General features: G+C 42.9%; 1 protein-coding gene across 3 annotated transcripts in view; it reads right to left on the bottom strand.

Moving 5' to 3' along the window:
- rac3a (Rac family small GTPase 3a) overlaps positions 1–20,966 on the bottom strand; it is a 22,494-nt gene extending 1,528 nt beyond the window's left edge. Inside the window, exons 1-7 of one of the 3 annotated variants that reach the window (XR_016486130.1) lie at positions 20,735–20,966; positions 14,923–14,994; positions 14,075–14,192; positions 10,236–10,298; positions 9,512–9,671; positions 8,499–9,301; positions 1–8,432 (exon numbers count right to left, since the gene is read on the bottom strand). The exon at positions 1–8,432 is cut by the window's left edge and continues 1,528 nt beyond it. Coding sequence is in view for 1 of the 3 variants with exons in the window: in XM_090197711.1 (XP_090053837.1) it covers positions 9,171–9,301; positions 9,512–9,671; positions 10,236–10,298; positions 14,075–14,192; positions 14,923–14,994; positions 20,735–20,769 (579 nt within the window). In the remaining 2 variants the exon portion in view is untranslated. Of the gene's footprint in view, positions 9,302–9,511; positions 9,672–10,235; positions 10,299–14,074; positions 14,193–14,922; positions 14,995–20,734 lie in introns of all 3 variants that reach the window. The other 2 variants (XR_016486129.1, XM_090197711.1) reach the window with 2 other exon arrangements.
- Positions 20,967–21,116: the final 150 nt, after the last annotated feature.

The following is a 21,116-nucleotide window of genomic DNA, read 5'->3' as shown; positions in this document are numbered from 1 at the left end:
TGGTTAAAGGGGGGCTTGTAGGTAAGCGTTTCACGGTAAGGTCTACACATGTTGTATTCGACTCATGTGACAAATAAAGTTTGATTTGATTTCAAGACGTCGGAGAGCTTTTATCAATGACTACGTTTTGGTTTGCACTGGCAGGACGTGAACAAACTCAAACATAAAATAAACACAAATCAATAAAAAATAACACGTTTTAAGGAAACAAATCACAGATGTTTTGGGCCCATTTCTTGAGGATTCATTTTCTGTCACATTGTCCACAGAGGCCAGTTGTTTTGGGTAAGAGTTGTTCCTGACCATGTGACCTGAACAGGCCAGTAAAATCACCTGGTCCTACAGTACTGTACTGGTTACAGACATAAACCAATCACCTGGTCCTACAGTACTGTACTGGTTATAGACATAAACCAATCACCTGGTCTTATAGTACTGTACTGGTTACAGACATAAACCAATCACCTGGTCTTATAGTACTGTACTGGTTATAGACATAAACCAATCACCTGGTACTACAGTACTGTACTGGTTATAGACATAAACCAATCACCTGGTACTACAGTACTGTACTGGTTATAGACATAAACCAATCACCTGGTACTACAGTACTGTACTGGTTATAGACATAAACCAATCACCTGGTACTACAGTACTGTACTGGTTACAGACATAAACCAATCACCTGGTACTACAGTACTGTACTGGTTATAGACATAAACCAATCACCTGGTACTACAGTACTGTACTGGTTACAGACATAAACCAATCACCTGGTACTATAGTACTGTACTGGTTACAGACATAAACCAATCACCTGGTACTACAGTACTGTACTGGTTATAGACATAAACCAATCACCTGGTACTACAGTACTGTACTGGTTATAGACATAAACCAATCACCTGGTACTACAGTACTGTACTGGTTACAGACATAAACCAATCACCTGGTACTACAGTACTGTACTGGTTACAGACATAAACCAATCACCTGGTACTACAGTACTGTACTGGTTACAGACATAAACCAATCACCTGGTACTACAGTACTGTACTGGTTACAGACATAAACCAATCACCTGGTACTACAGTACTGTACTGGTTACAGACATAAACCAATCACCTGGTACTACAGTACTGTACTGGTTACAGACATAAACCAATCACCTGGTACTACAGTACTGTACTGGTTACAGACATAAACCAATCACCTGGTACTACAGTACTGTACTGGTTACAGACATAAACCAATCACCTGGTACTACAGTACTGTACTGGTTACAGACATAAACCAATCACCTGGTACTACAGTACTGTACTGGTTACAGACATAAACCAATCACCTGGTACTACAGTACTGTACTGGTTACAGACATAAACCAATCACCTGGTACTACAGTACTGTACTGGTTATAGACATAAACCAATCACCTGGTACTACAGTACTGTACTGGTTATAGACATAAACCAATCACCTGGTACTACAGTACTGTACTGGTTATAGACATAAACCAATCACCTGGTACTACAGTACTGTACTGGTTACAGACATAAACCAATCACCTGGTCCTACAGTACTGTACTGGTTACAGACATAAACCAATCACCTGGTCCTACAGTACTGTACTGGTTACAGACATAAACCAATCACCTGGTCCTACAGTACTGTACTGGTTACAGACATAAACCAATCACCTGGTCCTACAGTACTGTACTGGTTACAGACATAAACCAATCACCTGGTCCTACAGTACTGTACTGGTTACAGACATAAACCAATCACCTGGTACTATAGTACTGTACTGGTTACAGACATAAACCAATCACCTGGTACTACAGTACTGTACTGGTTATAGACATAAACCAATCACCTGGTCTTATAGTACTGTACTGGTTACAGACATAAACCAATCACCTGGTACTATAGTACTGTACTGGTTACAGACATAAACCAATCACCTGGTACTATAGTACTGTACTGGTTACAGACATAAACCAATCACCTGGTACTACAGTACTGTACTGGTTATATACATAAACCAATCACCTGGTACTACAGTACTGTACTGGTTACAGACATAAACCAATCACCTGGTACTACAGTACTGTACTGGTTATAGACATAAACCAATCACCTGGTCTTATAGTACTGTACTGGTTATATACATAAACCAATCACCTGGTACTATAGTACTGTACTGGTTACAGACATAAACCAATCACCTGGTACTATAGTACTGTACTGGTTACAGACATAAACCAATCACCTGGTCTTATAGTACTGTACTGGTTATATACATAAACCAATCACCTGGTACTATAGTACTGTACTGGTTACAGACATAAACCAATCACCTGGTACTATAGTACTGTACTGGTTACAGACATAAACCAATCACCTGGTCTTATAGTACTGTACTGGTTATATACATAAACCAATCACCTGGTACTACAGTACTGTACTGGTTATAGACATAAACCAATCACCTGGTACTATAGTACTGTACTGGTTATATACATAAACCAATCACCTGGTACTATAGTACTGTACTGGTTATATACATAAACCAATCACCTGGTACTACAGTACTGTACTGGTTATAGACATAAACCAATCACCTGGTCTTATAGTACTGTACTGGTTATATACATAAACCAATCACCTGGTCCTACAGTACTGTACTGGTTACAGACATAAACCAATCACCTGGTACTACAGTACTGTACTGGTTACAGACATAAACCAATCACCTGGTCTTATAGTACTGTACTGGTTACAGACATAAACCAATCACCTGGTACTATAGTACTGTACTGGTTACAGACATAAACCAATCACCTGGTCCTACAGTACTGTACTGGTTATAGACATTTAACCAATCACCTGGTACTACAGTACTGTACTGGTTATAGACATAAACCAATCACCTGGTCCTACAGTACTGTACTGGTTACAGACATAAACCAATCACCTGGTACTACAGTACTGTACTGGTTACAGACATAAACCAATCACCTGGTACTACAGTACTGTACTGGTTATAGACATAAACCAATCACCTGGTACTATAGTACTGTACTGGTTACAGACATAAACCAATCACCTGGTACTACAGTACTGTACTGGTTATATACATAAACCAATCACCTGGTACTACAGTACTGTACTGGTTACAGACATAAACCAATCACCTGGTACTACAGTACTGTACTGGTTATATACATAAACCAATCACCTGGTACTACAGTACTGTACTGGTTATATACATAAACCAATCACCTGGTACTACAGTACTGTACTGGTTACAGACATAAACCAATCACCTGGTACTACAGTACTGTACTGGTTACAGACATAAACCAATCACCTGGTCCTACAGTACTGTACTGGTTATAGACATAAACCAATCACCTGGTACTACAGTACTGTACTGGTTACAGACATAAACCAATCACCTGGTACTACAGTACTGTACTGGTTATAGACATAAACCAATCACCTGGTACTACAGTACTGTACTGGTTATAGACATAAACCAATCACCTGGTACTACAGTACTGTACTGGTTATAGACATAAACCAATCACCTGGTCCTACAGTACTGTACTGGTTATAGACATAAACCAATCACCTGGTACTACAGTACTGTACTGGTTATAGACATAAACCAATCACCTGGTACTACAGTACTGTACTGGTTACAGACATAAACCAATCACCTGGTCTTATAGTACTGTACTGGTTATAGACATAAACCAATCACCTGGTACTACAGTACTGTACTGGTTATAGACATAAACCAATCACCTGGTACTACAGTACTGTACTGGTTATAGACATAAACCAATCACCTGGTACTACAGTACTGTACTGGTTATAGACATAAACCAATCACCTGGTACTACAGTACTGTACTGGTTACAGACATAAACCAATCACCTGGTACTATAGTACTGTACTGGTTACAGACATAAACCAATCACCTGGTACTACAGTACTGTACTGGTTATAGACATAAACCAATCACCTGGTACTACAGTACTGTACTGGTTATAGACATAAACCAATCACCTGGTACTACAGTACTGTACTGGTTACAGACATAAACCAATCACCTGGTACTACAGTACTGTACTGGTTACAGACATAAACCAATCACCTGGTACTACAGTACTGTACTGGTTACAGACATAAACCAATCACCTGGTACTACAGTACTGTACTGGTTACAGACATAAACCAATCACCTGGTACTACAGTACTGTACTGGTTACAGACATAAACCAATCACCTGGTACTACAGTACTGTACTGGTTACAGACATAAACCAATCACCTGGTACTACAGTACTGTACTGGTTACAGACATAAACCAATCACCTGGTACTACAGTACTGTACTGGTTACAGACATAAACCAATCACCTGGTACTACAGTACTGTACTGGTTACAGACATAAACCAATCACCTGGTACTACAGTACTGTACTGGTTACAGACATAAACCAATCACCTGGTACTACAGTACTGTACTGGTTACAGACATAAACCAATCACCTGGTACTACAGTACTGTACTGGTTATAGACATAAACCAATCACCTGGTACTACAGTACTGTACTGGTTATAGACATAAACCAATCACCTGGTACTACAGTACTGTACTGGTTATAGACATAAACCAATCACCTGGTACTATAGTACTGTACTGGTTACAGACATAAACCAATCACCTGGTCCTACAGTACTGTACTGGTTACAGACATAAACCAATCACCTGGTCCTACAGTACTGTACTGGTTACAGACATAAACCAATCACCTGGTCCTACAGTACTGTACTGGTTACAGACATAAACCAATCACCTGGTCCTACAGTACTGTACTGGTTACAGACATAAACCAATCACCTGGTACTACAGTACTGTACTGGTTACAGACATAAACCAATCACCTGGTACTATAGTACTGTACTGGTTACAGACATAAACCAATCACCTGGTACTACAGTACTGTACTGGTTATAGACATAAACCAATCACCTGGTCTTATAGTACTGTACTGGTTACAGACATAAACCAATCACCTGGTACTATAGTACTGTACTGGTTACAGACATAAACCAATCACCTGGTACTATAGTACTGTACTGGTTACAGACATAAACCAATCACCTGGTACTACAGTACTGTACTGGTTATATACATAAACCAATCACCTGGTACTACAGTACTGTACTGGTTACAGACATAAACCAATCACCTGGTACTACAGTACTGTACTGGTTACAGACATAAACCAATCACCTGGTACTACAGTACTGTACTGGTTACAGACATAAACCAATCACCTGGTACTACAGTACTGTACTGGTTACAGACATAAACCAATCACCTGGTACTACAGTACTGTACTGGTTACAGACATAAACCAATCACCTGGTCTTATAGTACTGTACTGGTTATATACATAAACCAATCACCTGGTACTATAGTACTGTACTGGTTACAGACATAAACCAATCACCTGGTACTATAGTACTGTACTGGTTACAGACATAAACCAATCACCTGGTCTTATAGTACTGTACTGGTTATAGACATAAACCAATCACCTGGTCCTACAGTACTGTACTGGTTATAGACATAAACCAATCACCTGGTACTATAGTACTGTACTGGTTACAGACATAAACCAATCACCTGGTACTATAGTACTGTACTGGTTACAGACATAAACCAATCACCTGGTACTACAGTACTGTACTGGTTATAGACATAAACCAATCACCTGGTCTTATAGTACTGTACTGGTTATATACATAAACCAATCACCTGGTACTACAGTACTGTACTGGTTATAGACATAAACCAATCACCTGGTCTTATAGTACTGTACTGGTTATATACATAAACCAATCACCTGGTCCTACAGTACTGTACTGGTTACAGACATAAACCAATCACCTGGTACTACAGTACTGTACTGGTTACAGACATAAACCAATCACCTGGTACTACAGTACTGTACTGGTTATAGACATAAACCAATCACCTGGTCTTATAGTACTGTACTGGTTACAGACATAAACCAATCACCTGGTACTATAGTACTGTACTGGTTACAGACATAAACCAATCACCTGGTACTACAGTACTGTACTGGTTATAGACATAAACCAATCACCTGGTACTACAGTACTGTACTGGTTATATACATAAACCAATCACCTGGTCCTACAGTACTGTACTGGTTACAGACATAAACCAATCACCTGGTACTATAGTACTGTACTGGTTACAGACATAAACCAATCACCTGGTCCTACAGTACTGTACTGGTTATAGACATTTAACCAATCACCTGGTACTACAGTACTGTACTGGTTATAGACATAAACCAATCACCTGGTCCTACAGTACTGTACTGGTTACAGACATAAACCAATCACCTGGTACTACAGTACTGTACTGGTTATAGACATAAACCAATCACCTGGTACTACAGTACTGTACTGGTTATATACATAAACCAATCACCTGGTACTACAGTACTGTACTGGTTATATACATAAACCAATCACCTGGTACTACAGTACTGTACTGGTTATATACATAAACCAATCAGCTTGTACTACAGTACTGTACTGGTTATAGACATAAACCAATCACCTGGTACTACAGTACTGTACTGGTTATAGACATAAACCAATCACCTGGTACTACAGTACTGTACTGGTTATAGACATAAACCAATCACCTGGTACTACAGTACTGTACTGGTTATAGACATAAACCAATCACCTGGTACTACAGTACTGTACTGGTTATAGACATAAACCAATCACCTGGTACTACAGTACTGTACTGGTTATAGACATAAACCAATCACCTGGTCCTACAGTACTGTACTGGTTATAGACATAAACCAATCACCTGGTACTACAGTACTGTACTGGTTATAGACATAAACCAATCACCTGGTACTACAGTACTGTACTGGTTACAGACATAAACCAATCACCTGGTCTTATAGTACTGTACTGGTTACAGACATAAACCAATCACCTGGTCTTATAGTACTGTACTGGTTATAGACATAAACCAATCACCTGGTACTACAGTACTGTACTGGTTACAGACATAAACCAATCACCTGGTCTTATAGTACTGTACTGGTTATATACATAAACCAATCACCTGGTACTACAGTACTGTACTGGTTACAGACATAAACCAATCACCTGGTCTTATAGTACTGTACTGGTTATATACATAAACCAATCACCTGGTACTACAGTACTGTACTGGTTATAGACATAAACCAATCACCTGGTACTACAGTACTGTACTGGTTACAGACATAAACCAATCACCTGGTCTTATAGTACTGTACTGGTTATATACATAAACCAATCACCTGGTACTACAGTACTGTACTGGTTATAGACATAAACCAATCACCTGGTACTACAGTACTGTACTGGTTATAGACATAAACCAATCACCTGGTCTTATAGTACTGTACTGGTTACAGACATAAACCAATCACCTGGTCCTACAGTACTGTACTGGTTATAGACATAAACCAATCACCTGGTACTACAGTACTGTACTGGTTACAGACATAAACCAATCACCTGGTACTACAGTACTGTCATGGGTATAGACATAAACCAATCACCTGGTACTACAGTACTGTACTGGTTATAGACATAAACCAATCACCTGGTACTACAGTACTGTACTGGTTATAGACATAAACCAATCACCTGGTCCTACAGTACTGTATTGGTTATAGACATAAACCAATCACCTGGTACTACAGTACTGTACTGGTTATAGACATAAACCAATCACCTGGTACTACAGTACTGTACTGGTTACAGACATAAATCAATCACCTGGTACTACAGTACTGTACTGGTTACAGACATAAACCAATCACCTGGTACTACAGTACTGTACTGGTTACAGACATAAATCAATCACCTGGTCTTATAGTACTGTACTGGTTACAGACATAAACCAATTCACCTGTGTGTGTCTGTGTGAGTTCTGTATTTTGTCTTATGAAGGAAAGAAGTTGAGTTAATCAGGACAGTATCAGATTTACAACCCATCATGGTTGTTCCTCCATCTCCATCTCTAGAATGGCCTCTCTCTCTGAGACACTGACCTGTTCAATGGCCTCTCTCTCTGAGACACTGACCCATTCAATGGCCTCTCTCTCTGAGACACTGACCCATTCAATGGCCTCTCTCTCTGAGACACTGACCTGTTCAATGGCCTCTCTCTCTGAGACACTGACCCATTCAATGGCCTCTCTCTCTGAGACACTGACCCATTCAATGGCCTCTCTCTCTGAGACACTGACCCATTCAATGGCCTCTCTCTCTGAGACACTGACCCATTCCATTTACCCAGAATGGCCTCTCTCTCTGAGACACTGACCCATTCAATGGCCTCTCTCTCTGAGACACTGACCCATTCAATGGCCTCTCTCTCTGAGACACTGACCCATTCCATTTACCCAGAATGGCCTCTCTCTCTGAGACACTGACCCATTCAATGGCCTCTCTCTCTGAGACACTGACCCGTTCAATTTACCCAATTGATTTAAGGCATCGGTCACAAAAAAGTCCTAAAGAGGAGTTCAATTAATTGTGCCTTAGTCTGTTTCCCAAATGGCACCCTATTCCCTATGTGGGCCCTGGTCAAAAGTAGTGCACCCTATTCCCTATGTGGGTCCTGGTCAAAAGTAGTGCACTATTTAAGGAATCAGGTGCAATTTGGGACACACATTTCAAGTTCAACTACTACTCCCTTACAAATAACAACCCTATTCCCTACATAGTGCACTACTGCTCCTTTACAAACAACAACCCTATTCCCTACATAGTGCACTACTTTTGGCCAGTGTTAAAGGGGGACTAGGGTAGTATTTGAGACACTGACAGCGATAGATTAGCAGTAGATTCAGTTTTAATTTCTTGCAGACCCCCTCCTCCTCGCCCCCCCTCTCAGAAGAGGGTGCACTCCTTCTCGCCCCCCCCCCCTCAGAAGAGGGTGCACTCCTTCTCGCCCCCCCCCCCCCCCCTCAGAAGAGGGTGCACTCCTCCTCGCCCCCCGCCTCAGAAGAGGGTGCACTCCTCCTCCCTCCCCCCCCCCTCAGAAGAGAGTGCACTTCTTGCGCCTCTTTTTGATTGGTGGCGGGCACAGGACGGCCCGGATGGCCTCGTCGAAAACCGTCTTCAGCCCCCTCTGGGTCAGGGCTGAGCACTCCAGGTACTTCACCGCACCTGTAGGGGACAGGAGACAGCCAATCAGAGAAGGGGATGAGGACAGACACACACATCCAATTGGTCAGTCAGAAACTTGGGACTCAAAAATAGGTGAGTTCACACACAGGTGAACACTGGAGCTCAAAGACGCTGTCAGACACACATTCAGACACACCACATCCTCGCTCTCGTTCTCAAACTAAAACACCACCCTCCACAGACACCCACCTATCTCCCGTGCCATGGCCAGGCCCTGAGGGTAGGTGATTGGGGACAACTTCTTGTCCCTCAGCCTCTCAATAGTGTCCTTGTCGTCCCTCAGGTCCAGCTTCGTGCCCACCAGGATGATGGGGGTGTTGGGGCAGTGGTGACGCACTTCCGGGTACCACTGTTCAAGGTCACATAGAGGTCAAAGGTCAAAGGTTCACTTTCATTTAATTTGAACCTTTATTTAACTAGTCAAGTCAGTTAAGAACAAATTCTTATTTACAATGACGGCCTACCCCGGCCAAACCCAGACGACGCTGGGCCAATTGTACGCTGCCCTATGGGACTCCCAATCACAGCCAGTTGTGATACAGCCTGGATTCGAACCAGGGTGTCTGTCGTGACGCCTCTACCACTGAGATGCAGTGCCTTAGACCATCATTGTAAATAAGAATTTGTTCTTAACTGACTTGCCTAGTTACATTTTAAAAAATGTAATAAAAATTAACCCTTGACCTCTATGTGACCTTGAACAGTGGTACCCGGAAGTGCCACTGTTAAGATCATGAAGGTCAAAGGGTTATAAGGTCTTAAAAGGTCGACCTACATAAAGGAGGTTGCGGAGTTGGGCCAACAGCCCCAACAGCAACATGACTAAACACAATGTAACACTGTACAATGTGGAGCTGACCATATTAGGGATATTACCATTACTGTTATTTAGCAGGGCGATAGAGACACTCACCTTAGCTCTGACGTTCTCAAAGGAGGCAGGGCTCACCAGAGAGAAGCATGTCAGGAACACGTCCTGTTCAGACAATACACAGAAAACAGACAGTATATTAAACAGGCTGACTAACAAGAAACACTGCATGGAAAAACAATGAGTGGCTCTCTAGGTTCTGTATAGAAAGAGACTACAGGGTGAGTTGGACTCTGACTCAGTGACTCTCTAGGTTCTGTATAGAAAGAGACTACAGGGTGAGTTGGACTCTGACTCAGTGACTCTCTAGGTTCTGTATAGAAAGAGACTACAGGGTGAGTTGGACTCTGACTCAGTGACTCTCTAGGTTCTGTATAGAAAGAGACTACAGGGTGAGTTGGACTCTGACTCAGTGACTCTCTAGGTTCTGTATAGAAAGAGACTACAGGGTGAGTTGGACTCTGACTCAGTGACTCTCTAGGTTCTGTATAGAAAGAGACTACAGGGTGAGTTGGACTCTGACTCAGTGACTCTCTAGGTTCTGTATAGAAAGAGACTAAAGGGTGAGTTGGACTCTGTGATTTCTGTGACTCTCTAGGTTCTGTATAGAAAGAGACTACAGGGTGAGTTGGACTCTGTGACTCAGTGACTCTCTAGGTTCTGTATAGAAAGAGACTAAAGGGTGAGTTGGACTCTGTGATTTCTGTGACTCTCTAGGTTCTGTTTAGAAAGAGACTACAGGGTGAGTTGGACTCTGTGACTCTCTAGGTTCTGTATAGAAAGAGACTACAGGGTGAGTTGGACTCAGTGACTCTCTAGGTTCTGTATAGAAAGAGACTACAGGGTGAGTTGGACTCTGTGAATTCTGTAACTCAGTGACTCTCTAGGTTCTGTATAGAATAGGACAGCAGCTGGAGAGACTACAGGATGTGTTGGTATTCAGAGCAGGTACGGGAGCCTTACAGAGGAGCTGGAGGAGTCTGGAGCTGGGGCCTCGCAATGCAACAGCAGTGTGTGTGTGTGTTCGTGTGTGTGTGTGTGTGTGTGTTCGTGTGTGTGTGTGTGTGTGTGTGTGTGTGTGCAGGGGTTCCTCTATACAGGGAGGCAGACAGGATGTGTTAATGAGGCAGACAGGAAGTGTTAATGAGGCAGACAGGACGTATTAATGAGGCAGACAGGATGTGTTAATGAGGCAGACAGGATGTGTTAATGAGGCAGACAGGATGTATTAATGAGACAGACAGGATGTATTAATGAGGCAGACAGGCTGTGTTAATGAGGCAGACAGGAAGTATTAATGAGGAAGACAGGATGTGTTAATGAGGCAGACAGGATGTGTTAATGAGACAGACAGGATGTATTCATGAGGCAGACAGGATGTATTAATGAGGAAGACAGGATGTATTCATGAGGCAGACAGGATGTGTTAATGAGGCAGATAGGATGTATTCATGAGGCAGACAGGATGTGTTAATGAGGCAGACAGGATGTATTAATGAGGCAGACAGGATGTATTAATGAGGCAGACAGGATGTGTTAATGAGGCAGACAGGATGTGTTAATGAGGCAGACAGGATGTATTAATGAGGCAGACAGGATGTGTTAATGAGGCAGACAGAATGTATTAATGAGGCAGACAGGATGTGTTAATGAGGCAGACAGGATGTGTTAATGAGACAGACAGGATGTATTCATGAGGCAGACAGGATGCATTAATGAGGAAGACAGGATGTATTAATGAGGCAGACAGGATGTGTTAATGAGGCAGACAGGATGTGTTAATGAGGCAGACAGGATGTGTTAATGAGGCAGACAGGATGTGTTAATGAGGCAGACAGGATGTGTTAATGTGGTATAACAACACCACTCAGTAATCCTGGTGGTTGGCCTGTCACTGTCACTGGTCTGACTACTATATATTTTTTATTTCACCTTTATTTAACCAGGTAGGCCAGTTGAGAACAAGTTCTCATTTACAACCGCGACCTGGCCAAGATAAAGCAAAGCAGTGCGACAAAAACAACAACACAGAGTTACACATGGAATAAACAAACATACAGTCAATAACACAATAGAAAAGTCTATATACAGTGTGTGCAAATGTAGTAAGATTAGGGAGGTAAGGCAATAAATAGGCCATAGTGGCAAAATAATTACAATTTAGCATTAACCTTGGAGTGATAGATGTGCAGATGATGATGTGCAAGTAGAGATACTGGGGTGAAAAAGAGCAAGAGGATAAATAACAATATGGGGATGAGGTAGTTGGGGGTGATGGGCTGTGTACAGGTACAGTGATCGGTAAGCTGCTCTGACAGCTGATGCTTAAAGTTAGAGAGGGAGATATAAGTCTCCAGCTTCAGTGATTTTTGCAATTCGTTCCAGTCATTGGCAGCAGAGAGCTGGAAGGAAAGGAGGCCAAAGGAGGTGTTGGCTTTGGTGGTGACCAGTGAAATATACCTTCTGGAGTGTGTGCTACGGGTGGGTTTTGCTATGGTGACCAGTGAGCTGAGATAAGGCGGGGCTTTACCTAGCAAAGACTTATAGATTTTAGAAAGGCAGGGCAGGATGGATATAGGTCTATAACAGTTTGGGTCTAGAGTGTCTCCCCCTTTGAAGAGGCGGATGACCATGGCAGCTTTCCAATCTCAGACGATACGAAAGAGAGATTGAACAGGCTGGTAATGGGGGTTGCAACAATTTCTGCGAATAATTTCCGAAAGAGAGGGTTCAGATTTTCTAGCCCGGCTGATTTGTAGGGATTCAGATTTTGCAGCTCTTTCAGGACATCAGCTGTCTGGATTTGGGTGAAGGAGACGCGGAGGGGACTTGGGCAAGTTTCTGCCAAGAGTGCAGAGCTGTTGGCCGGGGTAAGGGTAGCCAGGTGGAAAGCATGGCCAGCTGTAGAAAAGTGCTTATTGAAATTATCGATTATCGTAGATTTATCGGTGGTGACAGTGTTTCCTAGCCTCAGTGCAGTGGGCAGCTGGGAGGAGGTGCTCTTCTTCTCCAGGGATTTTACAGTGTCTCAAAACTTTTTGGAATTAGTGCTACAGGATGCAAATTTATGTTTGAAAAAGCTAGCCTTAGCTTTCCTAACTGACTGTGCATATTGGTTCCTGACTTCCCTGAAAAGTTGCATATCACGGGGGCTATTCGATGCTAGTGCAAAACGCCACAGGATGTTTTTGTGCTGGTCGAGGGCAGGCAGTCAAGTCTGGGGTGAACCAAGGGCTATATCTGTTCTTAGGTCTACATTTTTTGAATGGGGCATGCTTATTTAAGATGGTGAGGAAAGCACTTTTAAAGAGCAAACAGGCATCCTCTACTTACGGGATGAGGTAAATATCCTTCCAAGATACCCGGGCAAGGTAGATTAGAAAGGCCTGCTCGCTGAAGTGTTTTAGGGAGCGTTTGACAGTGATTAGGGGTGGTTGTTTGACCGTGGACCCATTACGGACGCAGGCAATGAGGCAGTGATCACTGAGATCCTGGTTGAAGATAGCAGAGGTGTATTTAGAGGGCAAGTTGGTCAGGATGATATATATGAGGGTGCCCATGGTTACGGATTTAGGGTTGTACCTGGTAGGTTCCTTGATAATTTGTGTGAGAATATGACTATTCTCCTCTCTGGCAGGGATGGGTGAAACGCTAAAATAGCCCCCCTAATCATTTTCTCTGAAGCAGCAGCCAGGCAGGCAGGGAGCTGTGTTTCTGACGGAGCTGCCACTGGCGAGATAATGAGGAAAACAGTGGAATAACAGGAAACTGTGTGGAGAATGAGTTAAGCAGAACCAGGAAGACACAAGATGGAGGATGTGGAATGTGTATGAGTGATAATGAATGAGAGATGGGGGTGGGTGAGTGAGTGAGTGAGTTACCGTCTGTGGATAGGACAGTGGTCTGAGCCTGTCGTAGTCCTCCTGTCCTGCAGTATCCCACAGTCCCAGATTCACTGGTTTCCCATCTACCATCACATTGGCAGAGTAGTTGTCAAACCTGAGAGGACAGGATGTTGTTCAGAGAAGTACACACACACACACAAACAGGCACACACACACACAAACAGGCACACACACACACACAAACAGGCACACACACACACACAAACAGGCACACACAAACAGGCACACACACACACACACACACACACAGAAACAGGCATGCACACACCACACACACACACAAAAACAGGCATGCACACACACAGAAACAGGCATGCACACACACAAAAACAGGCATGCACACACACACACACACACACACACACACACAAACACACACACACACACACACCTGTCCCCAAACAGGCATGCACACACACACACAGAAACAGGCATGCACACACCACACACACACACAAAAACAGGCATACACACACACAAAAACAGGCATGCACACACACAGAAACAGGCATGCACACACCACACACACACACAAAAACAGGCATGCACACACACAGAAACAGGCATGCACACACACACACACACACACACACACACACACACACACACACACACACACACACACACCTGTCCCCAAACAGGCATGCACACACACACACAGAAACAGGCATGCACACACCACACACACACACAAAAACAGGCATGCACACACACAGAAACAGGCATGCACACACACAAAAACAGGCATGCACACACACACACACACACACACACACACACAAACACACCATCATTGTAGTGCAGCTTCATGCTATGATACTCACACTGTGGGGATGTATTCTCCAGGGAAGGCATTGGTGGTATAGCTGATGAGAAGACATGTCTTTCCCACCGCTCTGAGAGACAAAGTTTATTTTACTTTTGTTTATTATCTATTTCACTTGCTTTGGCAATGTAAACATATGTTTCCCATGACAATAAAGCCCTTAAATTGAAAAATAAATATATAAATATATATATATATAGAGAGAGGGGTAGAGAGAGAGAGATAGAGAGAGAGATATAGAGGGATAGAGAGAGAGAGAGAGATAGAGAGATAGAGGGATAGAGAGAGAGAGAGATAGAGGGATAGAGAGAGATAGAGAGAGAGATAGAGAGAGAGGGATAGAGAGAAAGAGAGAGATAGAGAGAGAGATAGAGAGAAAGAGAGAGATAGAGAGAGAGAGAGAGAGAGAGGGATGGAGAGAAAGAGAGAGATAGAGAGATATAGAGAGATAGAGAGATAGAGAGAGATAGAGAGAGATAGAGGGGGATAGAGAGAGAGAGAGAGGGATAGAGAGAGAGAGAGGGATAGAGAGAGAGAGAGAGAGAGGGATAGAGAGAGAGAGAGAGAGAGAGGGATAGAGAGAGAGAGAGAGAGAGGGATAGAGATAGAGAGAGAGAGAGAGAGGGATAGAGAGATAGAGAGAGAGAGAGAGAGGGATAGAGAGAGAGAGGGGGGGATAGAGAGATAGAGAGATAGAGAGAGAGCGAGGGAGAGGGATAGAGAGAGAGAGAGAGGGATAGAGAGATAGAGAGAGAGAGAGGGATAGAGAGAGAGAGAGAGAGAGAGAGGGATAGAGAGGGAGAGAGAGAGAGAGAGAGAGAGGGATAGAGAGAGAGAGAGAGAGAGAGGGATAGAGAGAGAGAGAGAGAGATAGAGAGAGAGACAGAGAGAGATAGAGATATTTGTACATTGTTAAAACACTGTATATATATATAATATGACATTTGTAATGTCTTTACTGTTTTGAAACCTCTGTATGTGTAATGTTTACTGTTAATTTTTGTTGTTTTTCACTTTATATATTCACTTTGTATGTTGTCTACCTCACTTGCTTTGGCAATGTTAACACATGTTTCCCATGCCAATAAAGCCCTTGAATTGAATTGAATTGAATTGATAGAGAGAGAGACAGAGAGAGAGGGGGGGATAGAGAGAGAGAGTAATAATCAAATCAATAAATAAAGGCTGTGTATGGTTGTTTGGCAGTGTGTGTGTGTGTGTGTGTGTGTGTGTGTGTGTGTGAACACTGTCCTACATAGACCTTTGGCTGGGGGGCACATTGGCAGACCACAGCTGCCTTGCTATGTTGTTGTCTTTATAGGTCTCTCTTTATGGACTGTTGTCTCTCGTCGTGATGTGTGTTTGGTCCTATATTTTTATTGTAATCCCAGCCCCCGTCCACGCAGTGGGCCTTTTGCCTTTTGGTAGGCCGTCAATGTAAATAAGAATTTGTTCTTAACTGACTTGCGTAGTTAAATAAAAATATCAGAGAGGGGGGCCTGCTATCTGAAGACTCCACATCATTACCTGTGTGTGTGTGTGTGTGTGTGTGTGGACATGTTTATAGCTATACTTGAAGTCCTTACAAGAACAGTAAACGAACAAAACTTTGACCAACTGGGGACATTTTGTTGGTCCCCACAAGGTCAAATGCTGTTTCTAGGGGGTTTAGAATTAGGTTGAGGGTTAGGAGCTCAAATCAAATCAAATTGTATTTGTAACGTGCGCCGAATACAACAGGTGTAGTAGACCTTACAGTGAAATGCTGAATACAACAGGTGTAGTAGACCTTACAGTGAAATGCTGAATACAACAGGTGTAGTAGACCTTACAGTGAAATGCTGAATACAACAGGTGTAGTAGACCTTACAGTGAAATGCTGAATACAACAGGTGTAGGTAGACCTTACAGTGAAATGCTGAATACAACAGGTGTAGTAGACCTTACAGTGAAATGCTGAATACAACAGGTGTAGTAGACCTTACAGTGAAATGCTGAATACAACAGGTGTAGTAGACCTTACAGTGAAATGCTGAATACAACAGGTGTAGTAGACCTTACAGTGAAATGCTGAATACAACAGGTGTAGTAGACCTTACAGTGAAATGCTGAATACAATAGGTGTAGGTAGACCTCACAGTGAAATGCCGAATACAACAGGTGTAGTAGACCTTACAGTGAAATGCTGAATACAACAGGTGTAGTAGACCTCACAGTGAAATGCTGAATACAACAGGTGTAGTAGACCTTACAGTGAAATGCTGAATACAACAGGTGTAGTAGACCTTACAGTGAAATGCTGAATACAACAGGTGTAGTAGACCTTACAGTGAAATGCTGAATACAACAGGTGTAGTAGACCTTACAGTGAAATGCTGAATACAACAGGTGTAGTAGACCTTACAGTGAAATGCTGATTACAACAGGTGTAGTAGACCTTAGAGTGAAATGCTGAATACAACAGGTGTAGGTAGACCTTACAGTGAAATGCTGAATACAACAGGTGTAGTAGACCTTACAGTGAAAGGCTGAATACAACAGGTGTAGTAGACCTTACAGTGAAATGCTGAATACAACAGGTGTAGTAGACCTTACAGTGAAATGCTGAATACAACAGGTGTAGTAGACTTTACAGTGAAATGCTGAATACAACAGGTGTGTAGACCGTACAGTGAAATGCTGAATACAACAGGTGTAGTAGACCTTACAGTGAAATGCTGAATACAACAGGTGTAGTAGACCTTACAGTGAAACGCTGAATACAACAGGTGTAGTAGACCTTACAGTGAAATGCTGAATACAACAGGTGTAGGTAGACCTTACAGTGAAATGCTGAATACAACAGGTGTAGTAGACCTTACAGTGAAATGCTGAATACAACAGGTGTAGTAGACCTTACAGTGAAATGCTGAATACAACAGGTGTAGTAGACCTTACAGTGAAATGCTGAATACAACAGGTGTAGTAGACCTTATTGTGAAATGCTGAATACAACAGGTGTAGTAGACCTCACAGTGAAATGCCGAATACAACAGGTGTAGTAGACCTTACAGTGAAATGCTGAATACAACAGGTGTAGGTAGACCTTACAGTGAAATGCTGAATACAACAGGTGTAGTAGACCTTACAGTGAAATGCTGAATACAACAGGTGTAGTAGACCTTACAGTGAAATGCTGAATACAACAGGTGTAGGTAGACCTTACAGTGAAATGCTTACTTTACAAGCCCTTAACCAACAATGCTTTAAGAAGTTAAGAAAATAAAAATAAGTGTTAAGTAAAACATTGAAAATAAAAGTAACAAATAATTAAACAGCAGCAGCAAAATAAGAAGTGAGACTATATACAGGGTGTTACGGTACAGAGTCAACGTGGAGGCTATATACAGGGTGTTACGGTACAGAGTCAATGTGGAGGCTATATACAGGGTATTACGGTACAGAGTCAATGTGGAGGCTATATACAGGGTATTACGGTACAGAGTCAATGTGGAGGCTATATACAGGGTGTTACGGTACAGAGTCAATGTGGAGGCTATATACAGGGTGTTACGGTACAGAGTCAATGTGGAGGCTATATACAGGGTGTTACGGTACAGAGTCAACGTGGAGGCTATATACCGGGGGTACCGGTACAGAGTCAACGTGGAGGCTATTTACAGGGGGTACCAGTACAGAGTCAATGTGGAGGCTATATACAGGGCGTTACGGTACAGAGTCAATGTGGAGGCTATATACAGGGGGTACCGGTACAGCGTCAATGTGGAGGCTATATACAGGGTGTTACGGTACAGAGTCAATGTGGAGGCTATATACAGGGTGTTATGGTACAGAGTCAATGTGGAGGCTATATACAGGGTGTTACGGTACAGAGTCAATGTGGAGGCTATATACAGGGTGTTACGGTACAGAGTCAGTGTGGAGGCTATATACAGGGGGTACTGGTACAGGGTCAATGTGGAGGCTATATACAGGGGCTACCGGTACAGAGTCAATGTGGAGGCTATATACAGGGTATTACGGTACAGAGTCAATGTGGAGGCTATATACAGGGGGTACCGGTACAGAGTCAATGTGGAGACTATATACAGGGGGTACCGGTACAGGGTCAATGTGGAGGCTATATACAGGGGGTACCGGTACAGAGTCAATGTGGAGGTTATATACAGGGGGTACCGGTACAGAGTCAATGTGGAGGCTATATACAGGGGGTACCGGTACAGAGTCAATGTGGAGGCTATATACAGGGGGTTACGGTGCAGAGTCAATGTGGAGGCTATATACAGGGTGTTACGATACAGAGTCAATGTGGAGGCTATATACAGGGTGTTACGGTACAGAGTCAATGTGGAGGCTATATACAGGGGGTTACGGTGCAGAGTCAATGTGGAGGCTATATACAGGGTGTTACAGTACAGAGTCAATGTGGAGGCTATATACAGGGTGTTACGGTACAGAGTCAATGTGGAGACTATATACAGGGTGTTACGGTACAGAGTCAATGTGGAGGCTATATACAGGGTGTTACGGTACAGAGTCAATGTGGAGGCTATATACAGGGTGTTACAGTACAGAGTCAATGTGGAGGCTATATACAGGGTGTTACGGTACAGAGTCAATGTGGAGACTATATACAGGGTGTTACGGTACAGAGTCAATGTGGAGGCTATATACAGGGTGTTACGGTACAGAGTCAATGTGGAGGCTATATACAGGGGGTACTGGTACAGAGTCAATGCGGAGGCTATATACAGTGTGTTATGGTACAGAGTCAATGTGCGGGGGCACTGGTTAGTTGAGGTAATTGAGGTAACATGTACACGTAGGTAGAGTTAAAGTGACTATACATAGATAATAAACAGAGAGTAGCAGCAGTGTAAAGAGGGTCTGGGTAGCCCTTTGATTAGCTGGTCAGGAGTCTTATGGCTTGGGGGTAGAAGCTGTTAAGAAGGCTTTTGGACCCACACTAGGGTTAGTTTACGGGTTAGGGAAAATGGGGTTTTGAATGGGACTGAATTAGGGTAGTTGTACAATATTGCGCATGTGTGTGTGTGTGTTGCCCATCCCCTAAAAAAAATCCTAGACAGTCCCCCCCCCCCACCTCTGTTTAGCTATGCTATGCAGTCCAGTGCACCCTACCTCCACACACTACCCAAAATCTATGCCGCATCCGCACCGCATCACAATGTAGCAGAAGTCAAATAAACCTGTCTTTCAAAGATGTCTATGGTAGAAAGGCTATATAAAACACGGCATTTTGCATAGGTGTCCATGCCCATCCGTAGCCCGTGCCTCCGTAGGAGCTGGCTGTGTAGGTGTGAAAGCATGACATCATTTAATGAGTCTCAGCCAAGCCCTCCCAGCGACATTTCTGCAACTATGCACATATTAATGTATATTTTACAATTCTGCTCAAACCCACCCCGACAAATATGGGTTTCCAAATGTTGTTAATCCGAGAAGCTTTAGTTATTTATTGTTTTTATATTTCAATGAAACGTTCAAATAGCATTAGTTCAATTTCAGACAGAATATTTCACACCCGAACTTATGAATGCATTGTGCAAAACCTGGCGGAAAATTTGGCGAATGCATTGATAACATGAAATCACAAAGTAGGCTAACAAAATAAAAAATGTATAATTGCTCAACATTCATTTCACGCTCACGCACTGATGAGAGAGCGGATTGTAGAGAAGTGAACGCCGACCCATTCAACCCGCTATAGCCCCAGCCCTTACTGCAACAATTGCCCTCACAGACTCGAAAAAGGACACATTTTCAGCCTAAACACACACAAAAGGTCTTACCCATCGCCCACCACGACGCATTTGATGGCCTGCATTTCGCAGAGGGTGGTGGTATATCCAACGACGGACTATTCCCTGGTTTTAAAATGGCAAATTGTTTATAGTTTCTGATATCGCTAATAATAAGTGAATTGGTACAGCTCCTCGCGACCAGGCTGCAGTAGCGGAGGGAGGCAGTGTCGAATCCCGGCGGAACCTCCCGGAAAAAAACGAACGTGTTTAAAGGGAAAGTTTTTTTTTTTTTCCCCGACAGCAGTTGAACTCTGTAAATGACAATGTGTTCTTCCCAAATCACACCCTATTCCCTATGTAGTACACTACGGGCCCAATGGGTTCTGGTCAAAAGTAGTGCACACATAGGGATTTAAGGGGCAATTTGGGA

Source organism: Oncorhynchus mykiss, chromosome 13 (assembly GCF_057628025.1).
Source record: "Oncorhynchus mykiss isolate SJ-2025 chromosome 13, ASM5762802v1, whole genome shotgun sequence".
Lineage (NCBI taxonomy): Eukaryota > Metazoa > Chordata > Actinopteri > Salmoniformes > Salmonidae > Oncorhynchus > Oncorhynchus mykiss.
Note: the sequence above shows the minus strand (reverse complement) of the source record. Positions and strands in the feature narration are given on the sequence as shown.